Consider the following 15,021-nt stretch of genomic DNA (forward strand, 5'->3'; position numbering starts at 1 on the left):
GAATGTCTCCAAGAGAGAAATAATAGGAAGGTTGTGGAGAGTTGTGATAGGTAGACATGAATATTTGCAGGAACTATTCAACCCACTAGGGCATGAGGTAGGGGATGAAGGAGATGCTGGCAGCTGACAATAGAAGTGGCTTGTGGACTGGGTGGGTAAAACACGGGACATGGTGAACAGATTTGTTAGGTTACTACCTAAGCTCCACCATTCTGGGTGCAACCCATTCTACGGATTGGAATATCTCACTTTAACCCTGAGCATCCTTCAAGATTCTGCTGGACTGGCTAACAGCCATGCCATTTTGTTACCAACTGTACCACCCCTCCTTTCCGCAATAAGGTGATTGGTGCTGAGCTTATACAAACGACCAAAATAAAATCACTAAAGAGAAGAAGTGAAAAGTATGACACTTTCCAACGCTGAAGTCAGTATTTGGTTAGAAAGTCTCCATCTTTTATTTGTGCCTTTGTTCTCTTTGCCCAGGTGTATCACCTCACCCCTAACTCTATTCTGTTAGTTTCTCACCATGTTTTTATAGAAATCCAGACTTCAGCCTAGAAAGCAAACTCCCTGAGGGCAGGAAGTCTGCTTATTTCACAACCATACACTCAATGCCTGGTGCCTGCCTGGCATAGTATATGTCCAGTAAACATTTGTTGAATGAATAAAAAGAGGGAGGGGGTACAGGGCAGAAAACTGGAAAAGAAGGGAAGAAAAGTTTCTGAACAGTGACTGTGGCCTGGCGTCCCTTTAAGTAGTGCCACCACTTTGTATGATGCAGTTAAGATTCTATAGTAATTGCTTAAATAAGTAACTGAGAAGGTAACCACACCTGTCCCATCTGTGAACTAGAGATAATTATGCCTATCTTGCAGGGATGTCGTGGGAATTAGAGAAACATATGAGTATGTAAGATACTCATCCCTGCTTGGCATCTGAAGCAAAGTAGGGGCTCAGGAAATTATAATCATTATTGTTATTACTGGCTTGCTTATTCCATATATTCGATCATTCTGCTGTTCTTTTAACTTTAGCCAAGGACATCCTAAGAAAATTATGCCTATGTTAATCCATGTACTTTGCAATTTGGTGTTTTTAAACTCAGAAATATACTGTATTGTTCCGTATTATCTCTTTTCTCAATTGAAAAGATGCCAAGAAGCAAATAACCAGCCGCATGTAGATTGGACAGCAATTTCCAACCAGTGCACAAATACTCTGATAATGCGCTTAGCACGCAAGTCAATTGTTCACTGGATTTTCCAAGCGACTTTCGGCCTTCTGTATCAAGATGACTATATTTGTCAGTGTGGGGACAGAGCCAGGAGTGCAGTTTCCAGGCTCTCGGCCTCACATTAAAAGGTGCTGGCTCAGGTAGTAAATGGCCATCAACTGTGATTGGATGGCCGTCAGCTGTGGCTAGTTGGCCATCAGCTGTAACCAGTGAGCCATTGGCCACTAATATAACTGCTGTGGCTACGCTAGCAGCAAATGGGGGCTGGCAAGAAGATGGTGGCTGAACTAGCAAGAGTGGATTGTAGTGAGCACGGTGGATTGCAGTAGCAAGTGGGATTGGTCAGCAGAGAGAGGTAGTTGTGGATAGTGTGGCTCCTGCCTCCTGTGTCTCCAACCCAGCCGCCAGCGAGAATTTAGTGGTATGACTCCCCTACCTATGGCTCCATGGGTGTTCCTGTTTGGCCTCACCATGTCCTGCGTTCTAATGAGGGGAGCGGGAGCTGAGACCCTGCAGGCCACCCCGCACGACAGTCAGCTACTCTCTCTGGCTGTACTGAGGTGAGGTTTACCGAGCTGATATGTGTTAAGTACTGTGAGCTACAGGGACGAAAAGGTGTTATTGAAACACAAAGAAGTATTAAATCCCAAACAAATTGCTTTAACTCAATGGCATGTTGAAGTCTTCACAGAGAAACTCATAAGGAAATAGTAAATCATGATTTCCACAATACTTCAGCTCCCTTATGGTTTTTCATGTGTATATGAACTAGTATACAATATAGAGAATGATTCTAAAATTTGTGAATTTGCTGCTGTTTAAACTTCAAACATCTCAAAACTAATTTGTTATTTTGTTTTCATAACTTCTAATGAAAACACTTCATACATATAATGGATCCTTTCAGCAAAAAGTCAAGACTCATCAAATACTTTACGTGACTGCATTTATGATCAAAGCAAAATGCCTTAATTAAACAAGTAATTAGCCTTGAGAAGAGAAATGAACACAAAAGTCCAACTAGTGAATTTATTAACTGTTCCTCCCAGTGACAGAACCAATAGCCATTCCATATGCAGTTAGATATTGCAATTATATTGATCATAGGAATTACACGGAAATGCACAGTGGCAAAAACAACAACAACCACTACAACAACAAAAACCCATAAGGTAAAGTAATGAACTTGAATACAATGTAGCAGAATAATGATTAGACTAGGAGCCAAGACACCCGGGTTTTAGTTCATAAGCCGTGACTTAGGATCAAGTACCTTAACCTTCCTGGTCTTCTGTTTCCTCAATTGGAAATTTGGAAAGCTGCACTACGTGATTTCTAAAGTCCCTTCCAGTGCTTACATTTTTCAAGCTTGTGCTGAAGAATTCCTCCCTTTCACTTATTTTGGAAGCCACTTGCTTCCTAGCACTGTGCCCGCCAAAGAGCATTGTTGCCAGCAACTTACAAGGTAGGTCTGTCGGTGCAGGAGAGACATCTGCCCAATCGAGTTTTGTGTACAGTGGCAGCATTTCAGCACATCCTCTGTGCTTTCGGCAGGAAGCAGCCAAGCAGCAGAATTGCTCCAGCATAAAATGAATCCAGCTGCAAGGCATCTTCAAAATGCTCCCTATGTAGTTTTCGATTCAGCCTACTGTTAAAATGTTAGAACACAATTTAGAGCCACGGTGTACCGTCTTCTGTTACAAAATGAATCCACATGTCTCATTACTGGATTTGGGGTGCAGGGGAAGGTAGGAGGGAAGGAGGACGGATGTTCAGAGAGAGAAGATATTTTAGAATGTGAAGCATGATTTGCCTTCGATCCCTCCCGTCCAAGCACTCATCCTCTGTGCCTCATTCAAGGGCTTTAGCCCCATTCTTCCTACAACCCAGCCAGTTCACAGCTGTGGGTTCAAAGAGGGGGTTGGAGCAGGGCCAGCCTAACCTGCAGATGGAATGGGTGACTTAGTTGAGAGGTGTGATCTGAGAAGCAGTGGGTCAGGATTGGCAGGAGGGGTGGAAGCAGGAGGAGCAGAGTGACAAGCCATGGAGGGAGGAAGAGCATGGTATGTTTGGATGATGCAACTAGTTTTGAGTGGCTTTGTGGTTAATGGAAGGAAAGCAAGAGATAAGCTGGAGAGATAGGCATGGCCAGTCATGTAAAGTCTTGTAGGACTGTCATGCTGCCCAGACCCCCATTCCAGGACTGAAGGACTGATTCTATAGCTACTACTCACCCAAGGTCACACCCCCTTCCCCAGGGGCCACCCGCACCCAATAATTCATCAGTGTTGGGGGATCTGGCAGATAATCAAGGCTCCCAAGAGCACCCCCTAGTCCATTTCCTGCATGCGCACATTTGGCTTCTCAGGGAGCCCATCGTGCAACACTATGCTAGAGAGATTGATGGTGCCCTGTAGGCAGTGGTGAGATGCTGAAAGGTTGCAAACAGAAGTCAACCCTAATTCACTTTGCAATTGTAAAGATTGCTCTGTGCCAGTATGTAGAGGACATACTGAAGTGGGCAGGTGCAGTGTCATGTGGGAAGTGACCTTGATGCAGTGTAGCTTCCCAGTACACAGCCAGGAGAGCTATCCCAGAAGCAGAACTCTCCCACAGAACAGAAAAGCTGACAGCACAAATTCAAATCAAACCATACAGTATATTAAATCAACCCAAAACACATGATGAGAAGCAAGGTGAAAGGAATGGAGTACAGTGACACAATTGAGATGGGGTGCAAGCAGGTGAAAGCACCCCACTAGCCGAGTTGTGTTCACATGCCCTCTTCCCCCACCCCAACTCACATCAGCCCTCCCCACTGATGGTGTGATGATGACAACCAGACTGGACCTTTGAGTAAGGGGCAACAGAGGGAAGGTACCCACGACCAAAACCACACTTGCTCTATTCAAGGGGCACAGGGCCAGTAGCCTGGCCCCAGCTGGAGCTTTCCCAATAGCCTGCCAAACAGCTTCATGTTTTATCTGCAGTTCTTGGGCGGAGCACAGGTAGGGCGAGAAGGGAATGATAAACATACTGGGTGTCACCATGGCGTGACGGGTTTGGGATGACATATCACTGTCAGCTCAATGAAAGCAGTCATCCTTTTCGATCTGTAAGCAACCCTTTTGTTTATTATATTTTCTATTCATTCTCTAAGCTCTGCATGTCTCACAGGTTAATAACTTCCTAATACATCTTATGAATTCTACCCAAGTCGCACATGCTACTTGTTTCATCGTTTCCTATATTTACACATGCTGTGAGTTTTGCCTAGATCTCATAAGCTCTGCATTTGTTTACTATCAATGCCTCATATTTCCTAAGAGTTACATCCATCCTGTTTCTTTTGTCTTTTATAGCAGAATTGAATATTGTCAAACACCATAGCAAAAACACATTATAAGTAGAAACCATTGTGGAGGTTTTTGCAAAAGTGGAGGCTATAGATGTTGTGGTTTTGAATTAGGGAGATGGCTATGGAGATCCGAGAGATAAATCCATGAGGTGAAGTGAGCAGAAATGGTGAATGACTACATGGTGGGTGAATACGATGGACACTGTTGGTTGGCTGATCCAACATCCATTCCATCCTCCTTCCTCCTCCCAGTGTAGAGACTTGAAAATGTAAATATTCATTAGTAGCCTCTCTTGTCTCTGGGGGTGACCACAGGTCACAGCTCTAGCCAATGAGGTATAGATAGAAGTCTGCTCAGGGGAATTCTATGAAAGCGGTTGCTTCTCTTAATAAAAAAAAGAACCTATAAAGGTAGAGCCATCCCTCCCATCTTCTCTCTGCCTTAAACAAGAAAGTGATGCTTAAACTGTGACACATTGTGTTACCTACCTTGATGGGAGAAGCCACTCTGAGAAGAATGGCACAGTGGGAACACAGGAAAGGCCTGGGACTTGATGACATCTTTGACTGCTTCTTCATCCCTGGACTGCCAACCCCCAGACCTTTTGTTATGGGAGAAAAATGAACCTCTATTGTTAAACCACCATGAGCTGCATTTTCTGCTACCTAAAGCCAAACATCCTAAGTTCTCAGTGAAAAGGCTTAAGGAGGCAGAATAACTCAGTCCAACAGCCATCCCTTGATGCAAAAGGCACTGTGAAATAGACTTTATTTTAGGTGACCATGTGAAAGATGTCTTTCTAATATCAGAGAGCAACTAGCAGTATTTTCCATAGGAGGATCCAAGCTGCTAGTACTCAACAGTACAAAGTCAAGTTTCCTGACCTCCCTGGGTCTCTAGCATCCCACAAGTGCAAACAAATTCACACTGATTAAACTAGAATCTTGGAGATGGCAGATCCCAGGCTCCACATTTTTAAAAGCTCCTTGATTGATTCTAAGGAGAAGGCAAGGTTGAGAATCTTTGCTTTTAATGAATATATCTGGTTTGGGAAAACATCTGCTTTCATCTCCTTCCTCCTTCTAATCTTTACATACTGTTGAACTTAGTTATATGGATCTCTGAGCAAATTTGGGAAACCAGACTTTAGAAACTTATAGAAATCTGTTTTTTCCTGTAAATTAATTGTAATACTATGAATCTTGAACACAAAGTGCAGACCTTTCTATGTCTGTTGAGCGACATACTGTCATTCTGCTACATTTTTCTGTCAACTGCTTCAAGTGTCACCAAAACTCCCACCTACAAAGCAAAGAGAAATAATCCCACTGTCCTCCTTCCCTGTGCAAATTTTTCTATAGTCTAGAACCCTTTTTTAACCTGAGCTTTTGCTTTCCTTCCAGAGTGGAAAATGTTTCTGGTCATGCTTTTATTAAAGGCCTTTCCTGGTGTCTCAATTCAGCCTTACTTTTTCAGTGGTTATAATATATCTGGCCATAAAACTTAGGTACAAAAAAATGTAAAAACCTTATTTTCCATAACTGACTCTAATTTCTATCTTGAGTCCCCATTCTACTTGATCGTAGAACTGGAAACAAGTCAATTCCAGGTAAACTCAGTCCATTCAAGGTTTTTCTCCCTCCCCTTTTTGCCCCAGGGAGTTTGGAAGAGACTGATAGAACATCTGGACATGGAGGGGGTTCATCTGGTCCTTGGTTGTCATCTGTCCATGCTGGCATCCTCTGCTTTGCCTGGTTCCTAGGAGTCACCAGTTGTCAGCATCTCTCCCTACTGGTAGCCATGGGCGCAACTGAGTTCCCATCTGGCCGTTGATATCAGGACAGTGCTGACATCTGCTCTTGGGCCTCCTCTTCCCAATACAAAGCATGTCCTAATCTGCCAGGCCTCCTCGAGGTACTGCTGTACCTGTCTCGGACAAGACAAGCGTGGAGGCACTGCTGGCCGCTCGGGCTGTGGGAGACTCACGACTGACCTGCAATGCTGAGATTGCTTACCCCCGACTCACACACAACAGCAAAGAGTGAGGCAGTCTCAGACCTTCATCACTTTCCTGGGATCCCCTGGGAAGACAAGGCAAAGCCTCTCAGCCCTTAAGCCCCCATTCCTGTCAGCGCAGAAAAGAGCCAGCCCAGGGTTAAGGGCTATGTGCTCCTTAGAGACACATAGCAGCCTTTCCTCTCTTCTCCCTCATTCCCAGCCCCCAGGATCTTCATCCATCAGAGTAAACAGGAAAAATTCTGGCTCATGTGTGGGGACACAGTCACCACAATGTGTGGGACAAAAAACAATCTAATATATATTCATTAATTTTAATTAAATTTATTAAAACATGAGATATATTTACATTAATGCTTCAAAAATATTATTTCACCACATCTCCTTGTTAACCTGGGAAGTCTGCCTCCAATTCACTCATTAGCATCAGGAAAAATTACGTTAAAAACCACACACAATAAAACAGGGTTGGTTTGTTTGTTTCTAATAGTGGGAATGTTGATGCTCATTTTTTTTCTTTTACATCACCTTTTCTATATTTTTCAAATTTCCACTGTGAACTGTTTTGCTTCCTATTTCAATAATAAAAATGTGGAAAATAACTAAACCTCTACTGAAAAAAAACACAAAGGAAAAGCTTGATAAATTCGATCACATAACAATGTAAAATTTAAATAAGGTGAACAAAACCTCCATAAACAAAATAAAAAGACAAGTGACAGACTAAAGGAAAAAGTCTCACACATGTGAAATGAAAAATTCATGGAAAGATGAATATAATAGGCAAATCATGTAAACAATTAACAGAAAAATAAAAACAAATGGCCAAAAACATAAAAAGAACCTCACTCGATTACAGAAATGCAAAACAAAATAAAGCTGATGTACCATTTTTATTTAGATTTGCTAAGTGAAACAAGTGTGTAAAACTTAGCAATTGATTAAGGTGTAGGAACAGATATTACACTGTTCTTGAGAACATAAATTTGAGTAACTCTTTTTGGAGAAATTTGGCAAACTGATCAAAATTTTAAATATATTTCTAAAAATCCCTTGAAAAATATACCAACTGAATAAGGATATGAACTAAGATAGTTATTGTGTAAGGTTGTCTATAACAGCCAAAAAAAAAAGAGGGGGAAACAACCTAAAGGACCATCAAAAGGATGTTGGTTAAGTAAATTATAGTGCATAGATATAATCAAATACCATATAATAGTTTAAAACAAACACGAAGTGATGTCATATTCTAATATAGAAAATTCTCCAAGATATATTATAAACTGAAAAATCAACGTGCAGGACAGGGTGAACAGAATAATGATCATTTTCATGTAAATAAAAAAAATACTTTGTAACTATCAGTGCTTATATATTCATGGAAAATTCCTTTGGGGAGTAAACACAATTGTTAAAGAAATTCTCTACAGTTTGAATATTCTAACCAAGTCCATGTTTAATGTTTATTGTTTAATATCAGCCATGATTATCTACTGGTGGAATTACAGGTAATTATATTTTCTTACAGAATTTTTGTTTTAAAAAGGAACATTGAGGGGTGGCCGGTTAGCTCAGTTGGTTAGAGCGTGGTGCTGATAACATCAAGGTTGCCGGTTCGATCCCTGCATGGGCCACTGTGAGCTGCGCCCTCCTGAAAGAAAGAAAGAAAGAGAGAGAGAGAGAGAGAGAGAGAGAGAGAGAGAGAGAGAGAGAGAAAGGAGCGTTGAGTTAACAAAAAAGCAGTAATACGTAGAATTTTATGAAGTCCATTTATTCCTCTGATCATTGGTTCTTAAAGAATGTAATAAACATAACCCTGAGCTGTCCAGTGCAGCAGCCACTAACCACATGTGGCTCCTGAGGTCTTGAAATTTGTCTAGTCCCAATTGTGGCGTGCTATACGTGTATAGCACACAAGGGATTCTGAAGACATATTACAAAGAAAAGAATGTAAGTGATCTCTTAGTAGGTTTTTATATTTATTATATCTCGAAAACATATTTGGATATATTGGATAAATAAAATTAATTTTACCTATTTATTTCTTTTTTTAAATGTGGTTACTGAAAAATTGCAAAATTTTGAAAATTGCAAATGTCACTAGCATTATATTCATAATATTTATGTTGCACAGCACTGTTATGGATTCTCTCTCCATATGCTCAGGATGTTATTTGCAGTGTTAGGGTATTCACAGCCCTTGAGTCCATCCATATACCCCAAGTTCGGTACCCCACTTCCGTTATAGATTAGGCAAAACCAGCAGTGAACTGTGTATTTGGTCTGGTCCAGACTGAGTTAACATAAAGATGTGTTTCCTGAGCTGCACGTGAGTGTGATGCTGTCAATCTAGGTTCAGGGTCACTATTGACAATATTCCTCTGGAGCTGGTGTTTTTAGCTGATGAGTGGATATTTGGTGACTTTTATCACAGATTCTTCATAGACGACCTAGGAAGGTAGTCTCAATTAGAGGTGTGCTTCTACTGACTAATTTGTCACTGGAATAGCCAATATGTATTGAGCCTTCTGTCCACCAGGCACACTTTCAAGTTCTCCACATCTGTTACCTCACTTAATCCTCACAACAACGGTGTGAGGTAGGTACCGTGATTATCCCAGTGTCCAAATGAGGAAATGGAGAGTTGTGCCCACAGCGACTGAGCCTATAAATGCTGTGCTGACCCCAAAGCCCACATTCTAAATCTCAACCTTGTCTTTTAGGGACCCTGTAAATTGTAGACCTAACTAGGTTTTGCTTTTGGTAATGGCTATTCGGAAGCTTGGAGCAGAAGTATATAGTAAGTGTGGCAGGCAGTGTCCTCATTCATTCCTAGCTGTATTGTATGTCTCTACATTTGTCGTCTTGATTCTTTTTTTTTTTAATGTCCTAATTAAATCCCCTTTCCGTACCTTACATATCCAAGTTAGTTGCCACACAGCCTTTCAGAAGAGAGGCATGTATGTCCCTCTGCAGATTCTCATAGCCTCGTCTGCCTCCCAGACCTTGGCTGCTTGCTCTGCCTTCGTCCCCACTGTGACACCGGCTCTGTGCAGACCTGTGCAGACTTCAGCCTGAGTCCTACACCTCATGTCTCCCCTCCTCTTACTATTTCTGAGCTTCATCGAAGTGCCAAAGGGACCAAGTGATACAACCAGGAAGAGAAGGGGAATTAACTGTCTGTAAGGTGAACTTTAACTAATGGGCGACCGGAGATGGGAGGAAAACAGCAGATAAATATTCTCTCTGTTCTATGTCCAACGGATTATTCCAGGAACAGATATTTTGAACAGACTCTCCAGAAATATCCTATGTTCTCAATCCCCTGTATATCTTCAAATCGTGTGAAGTAGCCCGCTTGGTGTTTGTTGAAATACCCAGTACCAGTCGGTGGTTGGGCAGACCTTGTCCTGGTCAGTTCCAGGACAAGGTGGGTCATTTCAGCTGAAGGCAATTCTCCAGAAAAGGGGGCAGCTGGGAGCCATTAGCAGCCGACACTCCCTGCAGCTGGGGAAAGGGTGCTCTGACCTTGTGATGGAGTAGGCCAACAAAATAATGTCTATCACGGGAGATGAAAACAAGTGTTTCATTTTGGACATGGTACGTTTGAAACCAATTTGAGATACGAAGGGTCAAGTAAGCAGTTGGAAAGTCTATAACTCAGAGAAGGGGTTTGACATACAAATTTGACATACAAATTTGGTAGTGGTCAGTACCTAGATGGTATTTTAAAAATCATATGGCTATCTCTGTACTGATACAGAAGGAGCTCTAGAATATACAGTAAAGTAAAAAAAAAAAGCAGCAAGCTGCAGAATAGTGTTTATGATACTGCCTTTTGTGTAAAAAAGAGGAAAAATAAGAATACACACATATACACATCCATATACATACATTTGAATTTACAAAAGGAAACACTGAAAGAATATACAAGGAACTAATAAAAGTACTTCCTTGGAGGATAACGGCATAGGGGTGGATGGGGACGGGAGTAGGCATGAGACTTCTTAAAGTATTTTTATATCATTTCAGTTTTTAAGTTATTGCTTATTGTAAAAATAGGTACAATTTAATTTAATTTAATTTAATTTAATTTAATTTATTATTATTTTTAAGAAAGCCATGTGGAGAGTTCAGATCGTCTATGGAGAAAGGAAAAAAGAAGAGGGCCGAGAACCAATGCCTAAAGAAGATCAGTCTTTAGAGTTTGGTAGTGGAGGAAGGACGAACAAGAAAAGCAAGAAGCAGCAGGTAAGAGGAGAAGAGCAGGGATAAGTGGTGTTGGGATTCCATTCATGGAAGCAGTGGTATGTGAAACCACTGCGAACTTGATTTAGCCACGATGGGAGTATTTACACGGTGAAAAAAGGCAAATGGTACAAATCAGGGCTTTCCCCAACTAAGAGCCAGTTTGCCAGCATACTACTGCATGGACTCAGAAAAAGGAAAGTTCTGAGAAGTGGGGAAGTTATCCAACAGTACAAAACACCACCAAGACAAGGAGAGAAAAATATCTATCATTTGTAGAGTTATCAACACGGAGATCATTGGTGATTCAACAAGAGCAGTGTTGTGCGGGAGACCTTGCTCGCTGCGCCATTTGTCGTGCAGGGCAGCCTGCGGGGTCTCTGCTCCCGCTCCCCACATAAGAACGCAGGACATTGTGAGGCCAAAAAGGAACACCCACAGAGCCATAGGTAGAGGAGTCATACCACTATAGTCTCGCTGACAGCTGGGTTGGAGACACAGGAAGCAGGAGCCACACGATCTGCAACCCTCACTCCGCCGCTTGCTAGCTCAGCCACCATCTTCTTGCCAGCCCCCATTTGCTGCTAGCGTAGCCATAGCAGTTATATTAGTGCCCTATGGCTCACTGGTTACAGCTGACGGCCAACTAGCCACAGCTGATGGCCATCCAATCACAGTTGATGGCCATTTACTACCTGAGCCAGCACCTTTCCACGTGAGGCCAAGAGCCTGGAAACTGCACTCCTAGCTCTGTCCCCACAAGCAGTTTCAGTGGAGAGGTGGGCGTGGAAGCCTCACCTGGAAAGAAGAGTGAGTGATAGGTGAGGAAGTGAAGACACAATTGTGGGGGCAGAGCCCCAGAAAGTAGTTTCCAGGCTCTTGGCCTCACATAGACAGGTGCTGGCTCAGGTAGTAAATGGCCAACTGTGATTGCATGGCCATCAGCTGTGGCTAGTTGGCCGTCAGCTGTAACCAGTGAGCCATTGGCCACTAATATAACTGCTGTGGCTATGCTAGCAGAGAGAAGAGAGAGAAGGATGGGAGCTAGCAAGGAGATGGCGGCTGGGCTGGCAAGCATGGATGGCGGTTTGCGGACAGTGTGGATCCAGCCTCCAGTGAGAGTATAGTGCCGCCAGAGAGAATATAGTGGTATGACTCCCCTACCTATGGCTCCATGGGTGTTCCTTTTTGGCCTCACCATGTCCTGCATTCTCATGTGGGGAGTGGGAGCAGAGACCCTGCAGGCCACCCCTCATGACAACACCCTGCATGACAACAATATAGAGACCTTCCTTCTAATACATTTTGCTGTGAAGGAGAAGAATGAAATCTAGAAGTTGCTGATTTGGGATCGAGGGAGAGGAATGTATGTGTTTCAGGATGAGTAATATTAAAAACCAATGTGTCCACAGATAAGATTATCCAGGAGGGAGAGAGAAAGAGAGAGAGTGAAGGAAGAGGAGAGAGACAGAGAGAGAGATTGAAGAGAGAAGGAAATGGCTACAACATTGTCCTTGAGATAGCACCCAGAGCACACATAGAGGGATTCTCATTTCCTAGGAAGGACACTTCTTCCATTAGAGGAAGAAGTTTATGAATCTCCAAGCAGCGTTTGTGACGAGGAATTGCCCGGTACACAAGGCCCTGGAATCTCCCTGCCTGTGAAAGTTCATTACCAACACTTTGACATTGTTCTTAAGACACACTGTACACATATGCCTTTTTCAGAGACATGTAACCAATTTGTAAATAAATTTCTAGGTGTCCTCAATATCTCAAAGGAAGCTGGAGTACCTACCTAAAAACACAGGACTCGCTCCATGAAAGTAAGGGAACCTGCTGAAGTGTGTAAATATTCTAGGCAAATAAGTTCTAAAAAAAAAAAAAAAAAAAAAAAAAGGTTACAGGTAATTATGTGTCAGGATTTCACTGTCTGCCACTTCCAGATTATACTTGAGTTAGAGTGCTAATGTTTGATTAATGCTTTCCTGCTTTTAGTAGGTCACCTAAAAGGACAGCTTCTATTGAACAGGTGGTACATTAAATTGAAACATAACAGGAAGAGAAGAAAAGTGCTCCAGTGAGTGCTTTGAATGAGGGAGAAAGGCCTTTAGAAGATGGAAGTGATGATTACCTTGATTGTTTTGAAAAAGAAAGGGCTTATCTTTCACTCAGAAGGAGACACTCCAGCCTTGGTCACAGATTTCTACCATCTTCCAATTACTTTGTGGCTATGGAGACCAATGTCTTTGATGAATCACACTTGAGTAGGGTCCTTGGTATGCTAACTGGGTGTTCCTCGAGTTATGTTAGTGGAAAGAACAAAGCCTTTGAATAAAATGCCTCATACCCTCCCTGTGATGAATAATAATTATCAATTTTATTATTATTATTACTACTACTACTACTTAGTCCTTCATGTCTGAAAATTCTGCTGTTCTTCTGTTATTACCTAAATGTGTGAGCATGGCATGAGACTTACCTTCCTTTCCAGCTAGCTCTCACAGCTGTGTTGTCCAGTGGTTAATAGCTGTCACTGTTGCATGAAGGATGAGTTCCTATTGGCAACTCTGTTGGATTTTAAGATATTTCTATTCAAATGAAGAGCTCTGTCTGTAAACATGATATAGAGATCAATGTCTGTTGTAACTGCATGTGACCAATTGGCAGTTTCTTATATTTCCGGTGGTGTTTAAGTGCACATTCAAAGTTTCAAACTCGTGTTTGGGACTCAGTCACCTTGTTTTCCATCGCATTACATTGTTAGGGAAGATTTCTTTCACCCTGTTTGGAAGGACGTCGTAGGACAAGCTCCTTGGAAACACCCTGAAATGGGGATTCTTGTGTAAACAATGTATTGACAACGTGAGAGTGTATTCTCAGGAGAAACCCGTAAGAGAGAGGAAAGCAGGGAGGGGAACTAATTCGGAAAAGGCGCGCTTTCAGGCGAACTCTAGCCTCAGCGTGAATAAGCTCCACTCTGGAGCAAGAGTTGTACCAGTTGTTCTGCCTGGAGGCAAGGGGCTGGACTTTTATACCCACCCCCTATCAGTCGGTTAGTGGCCACAGGCCACTCTCCTGTGCAGGGGTCAGAACCTCCCTGACTTCTCAGGACAAGGGGTCTCTCATGGGCTAAGGGCAGGTGCCCAAAGGAAGGGGCAGCTGTGAGCTGCTATTCGCAGTCAACACCCACAGCGAATGTGATGGGGGAAGGTGGGTAGGAACTCCAGCCTAGAAAAAGAGGATCTGGGTAGGACATCAATAGCATCTGCCTCAGAGGACAAATGCCAATGGTGATTCCAATCCTAAACCATCATCCAGGAGCAGATCCAGCAGAGAATGCAAGCTTCCTTAAGCCCTGCCCTTTGGATCACTGCTGGCAGTCCTTGAATGTTGTCATTGGACTTCTCAGTGATGAAAATAGAACTGCCAAGTGGTACCAACTTATCTGAGAACTAGAATTACAGAGATGTTCAGCCCACAAGCTTATTGTTTCTGTTCCCCTATTTAATGGTTGTTAAATATTTTTTTTAGGGTACGTCAGGTAGAAAATCACATGTCAAAGGCACAATTCTTATTCTAGAAATGCTTACATTTCACAACATGTGATGCCATTAGGAATTGTCCATATAAAATGATACGGATGACATCATTATGAGTCTAGCTGTTTCTTTTAGAAGTCAAGTCTCACAGGGCAAAGCTGTGGTTTGGATGAGTAATAAGAAAAAAGGCATAGGGCAATTTGCTAGGTACATGATGTTATATTGTTAGGAGAAAAATAAGTACATTGTATGCTCTGTTGTCAGTGACCAAAGATGACTTCAGTTACCCACCCTCAGAGGTTAGCAGATGAGCTTCTCATAAATAAGCAAATAACACAAATCAATACCTGGGACTGTAGCATGTTAATTACGGTGAGACTCCTTGCAGATTTCAATGCTCTTATTCTGCTACTGAAAATGCTTTCTCCTGGCATGAACTCCGTGATCTGAAAGGTGATTATAATAGTGCTCCATGCTAAGGTTTCTTGTTCACGATCAATGCTTCTGGCCAGATAGGACTAGGATACTGAGTGGGACATAGAGCCTGAGCTCAGGAACCTTGGCCACCTGTATGGTTGCTGAGTGGTGGAATTTCCCGGCAGAAGAACCCTGGAGCAAG

The 15,021-nt window shown here is 42.5% G+C and overlaps 1 protein-coding gene across 2 annotated transcripts in view; it reads left to right on the top strand.

The window, feature by feature from the left end:
• Positions 1-15,021, top strand: part of APC (APC regulator of Wnt signaling pathway) — a 286,846-nt gene that overhangs the window by 67,059 nt on the left and 204,766 nt on the right. The window contains exon 3 of one of the 2 annotated variants that reach the window (XM_074328601.2): positions 10,729-10,863. In XM_074328601.2, the coding sequence (XP_074184702.2) occupies positions 10,729-10,863 (135 nt within the window). Of the gene's footprint in view, positions 1-10,728; positions 10,864-15,021 lie in introns of those variants that run through there. The other variant, XM_019727779.3, reaches the window with a different exon arrangement.

Source organism: Rhinolophus sinicus, chromosome 3, assembly GCF_057876585.1.
Source record: "Rhinolophus sinicus isolate RSI-liver-muscle chromosome 3, RSI-T2T, whole genome shotgun sequence".
Taxonomy (NCBI): domain Eukaryota; kingdom Metazoa; phylum Chordata; class Mammalia; order Chiroptera; family Rhinolophidae; genus Rhinolophus; species Rhinolophus sinicus.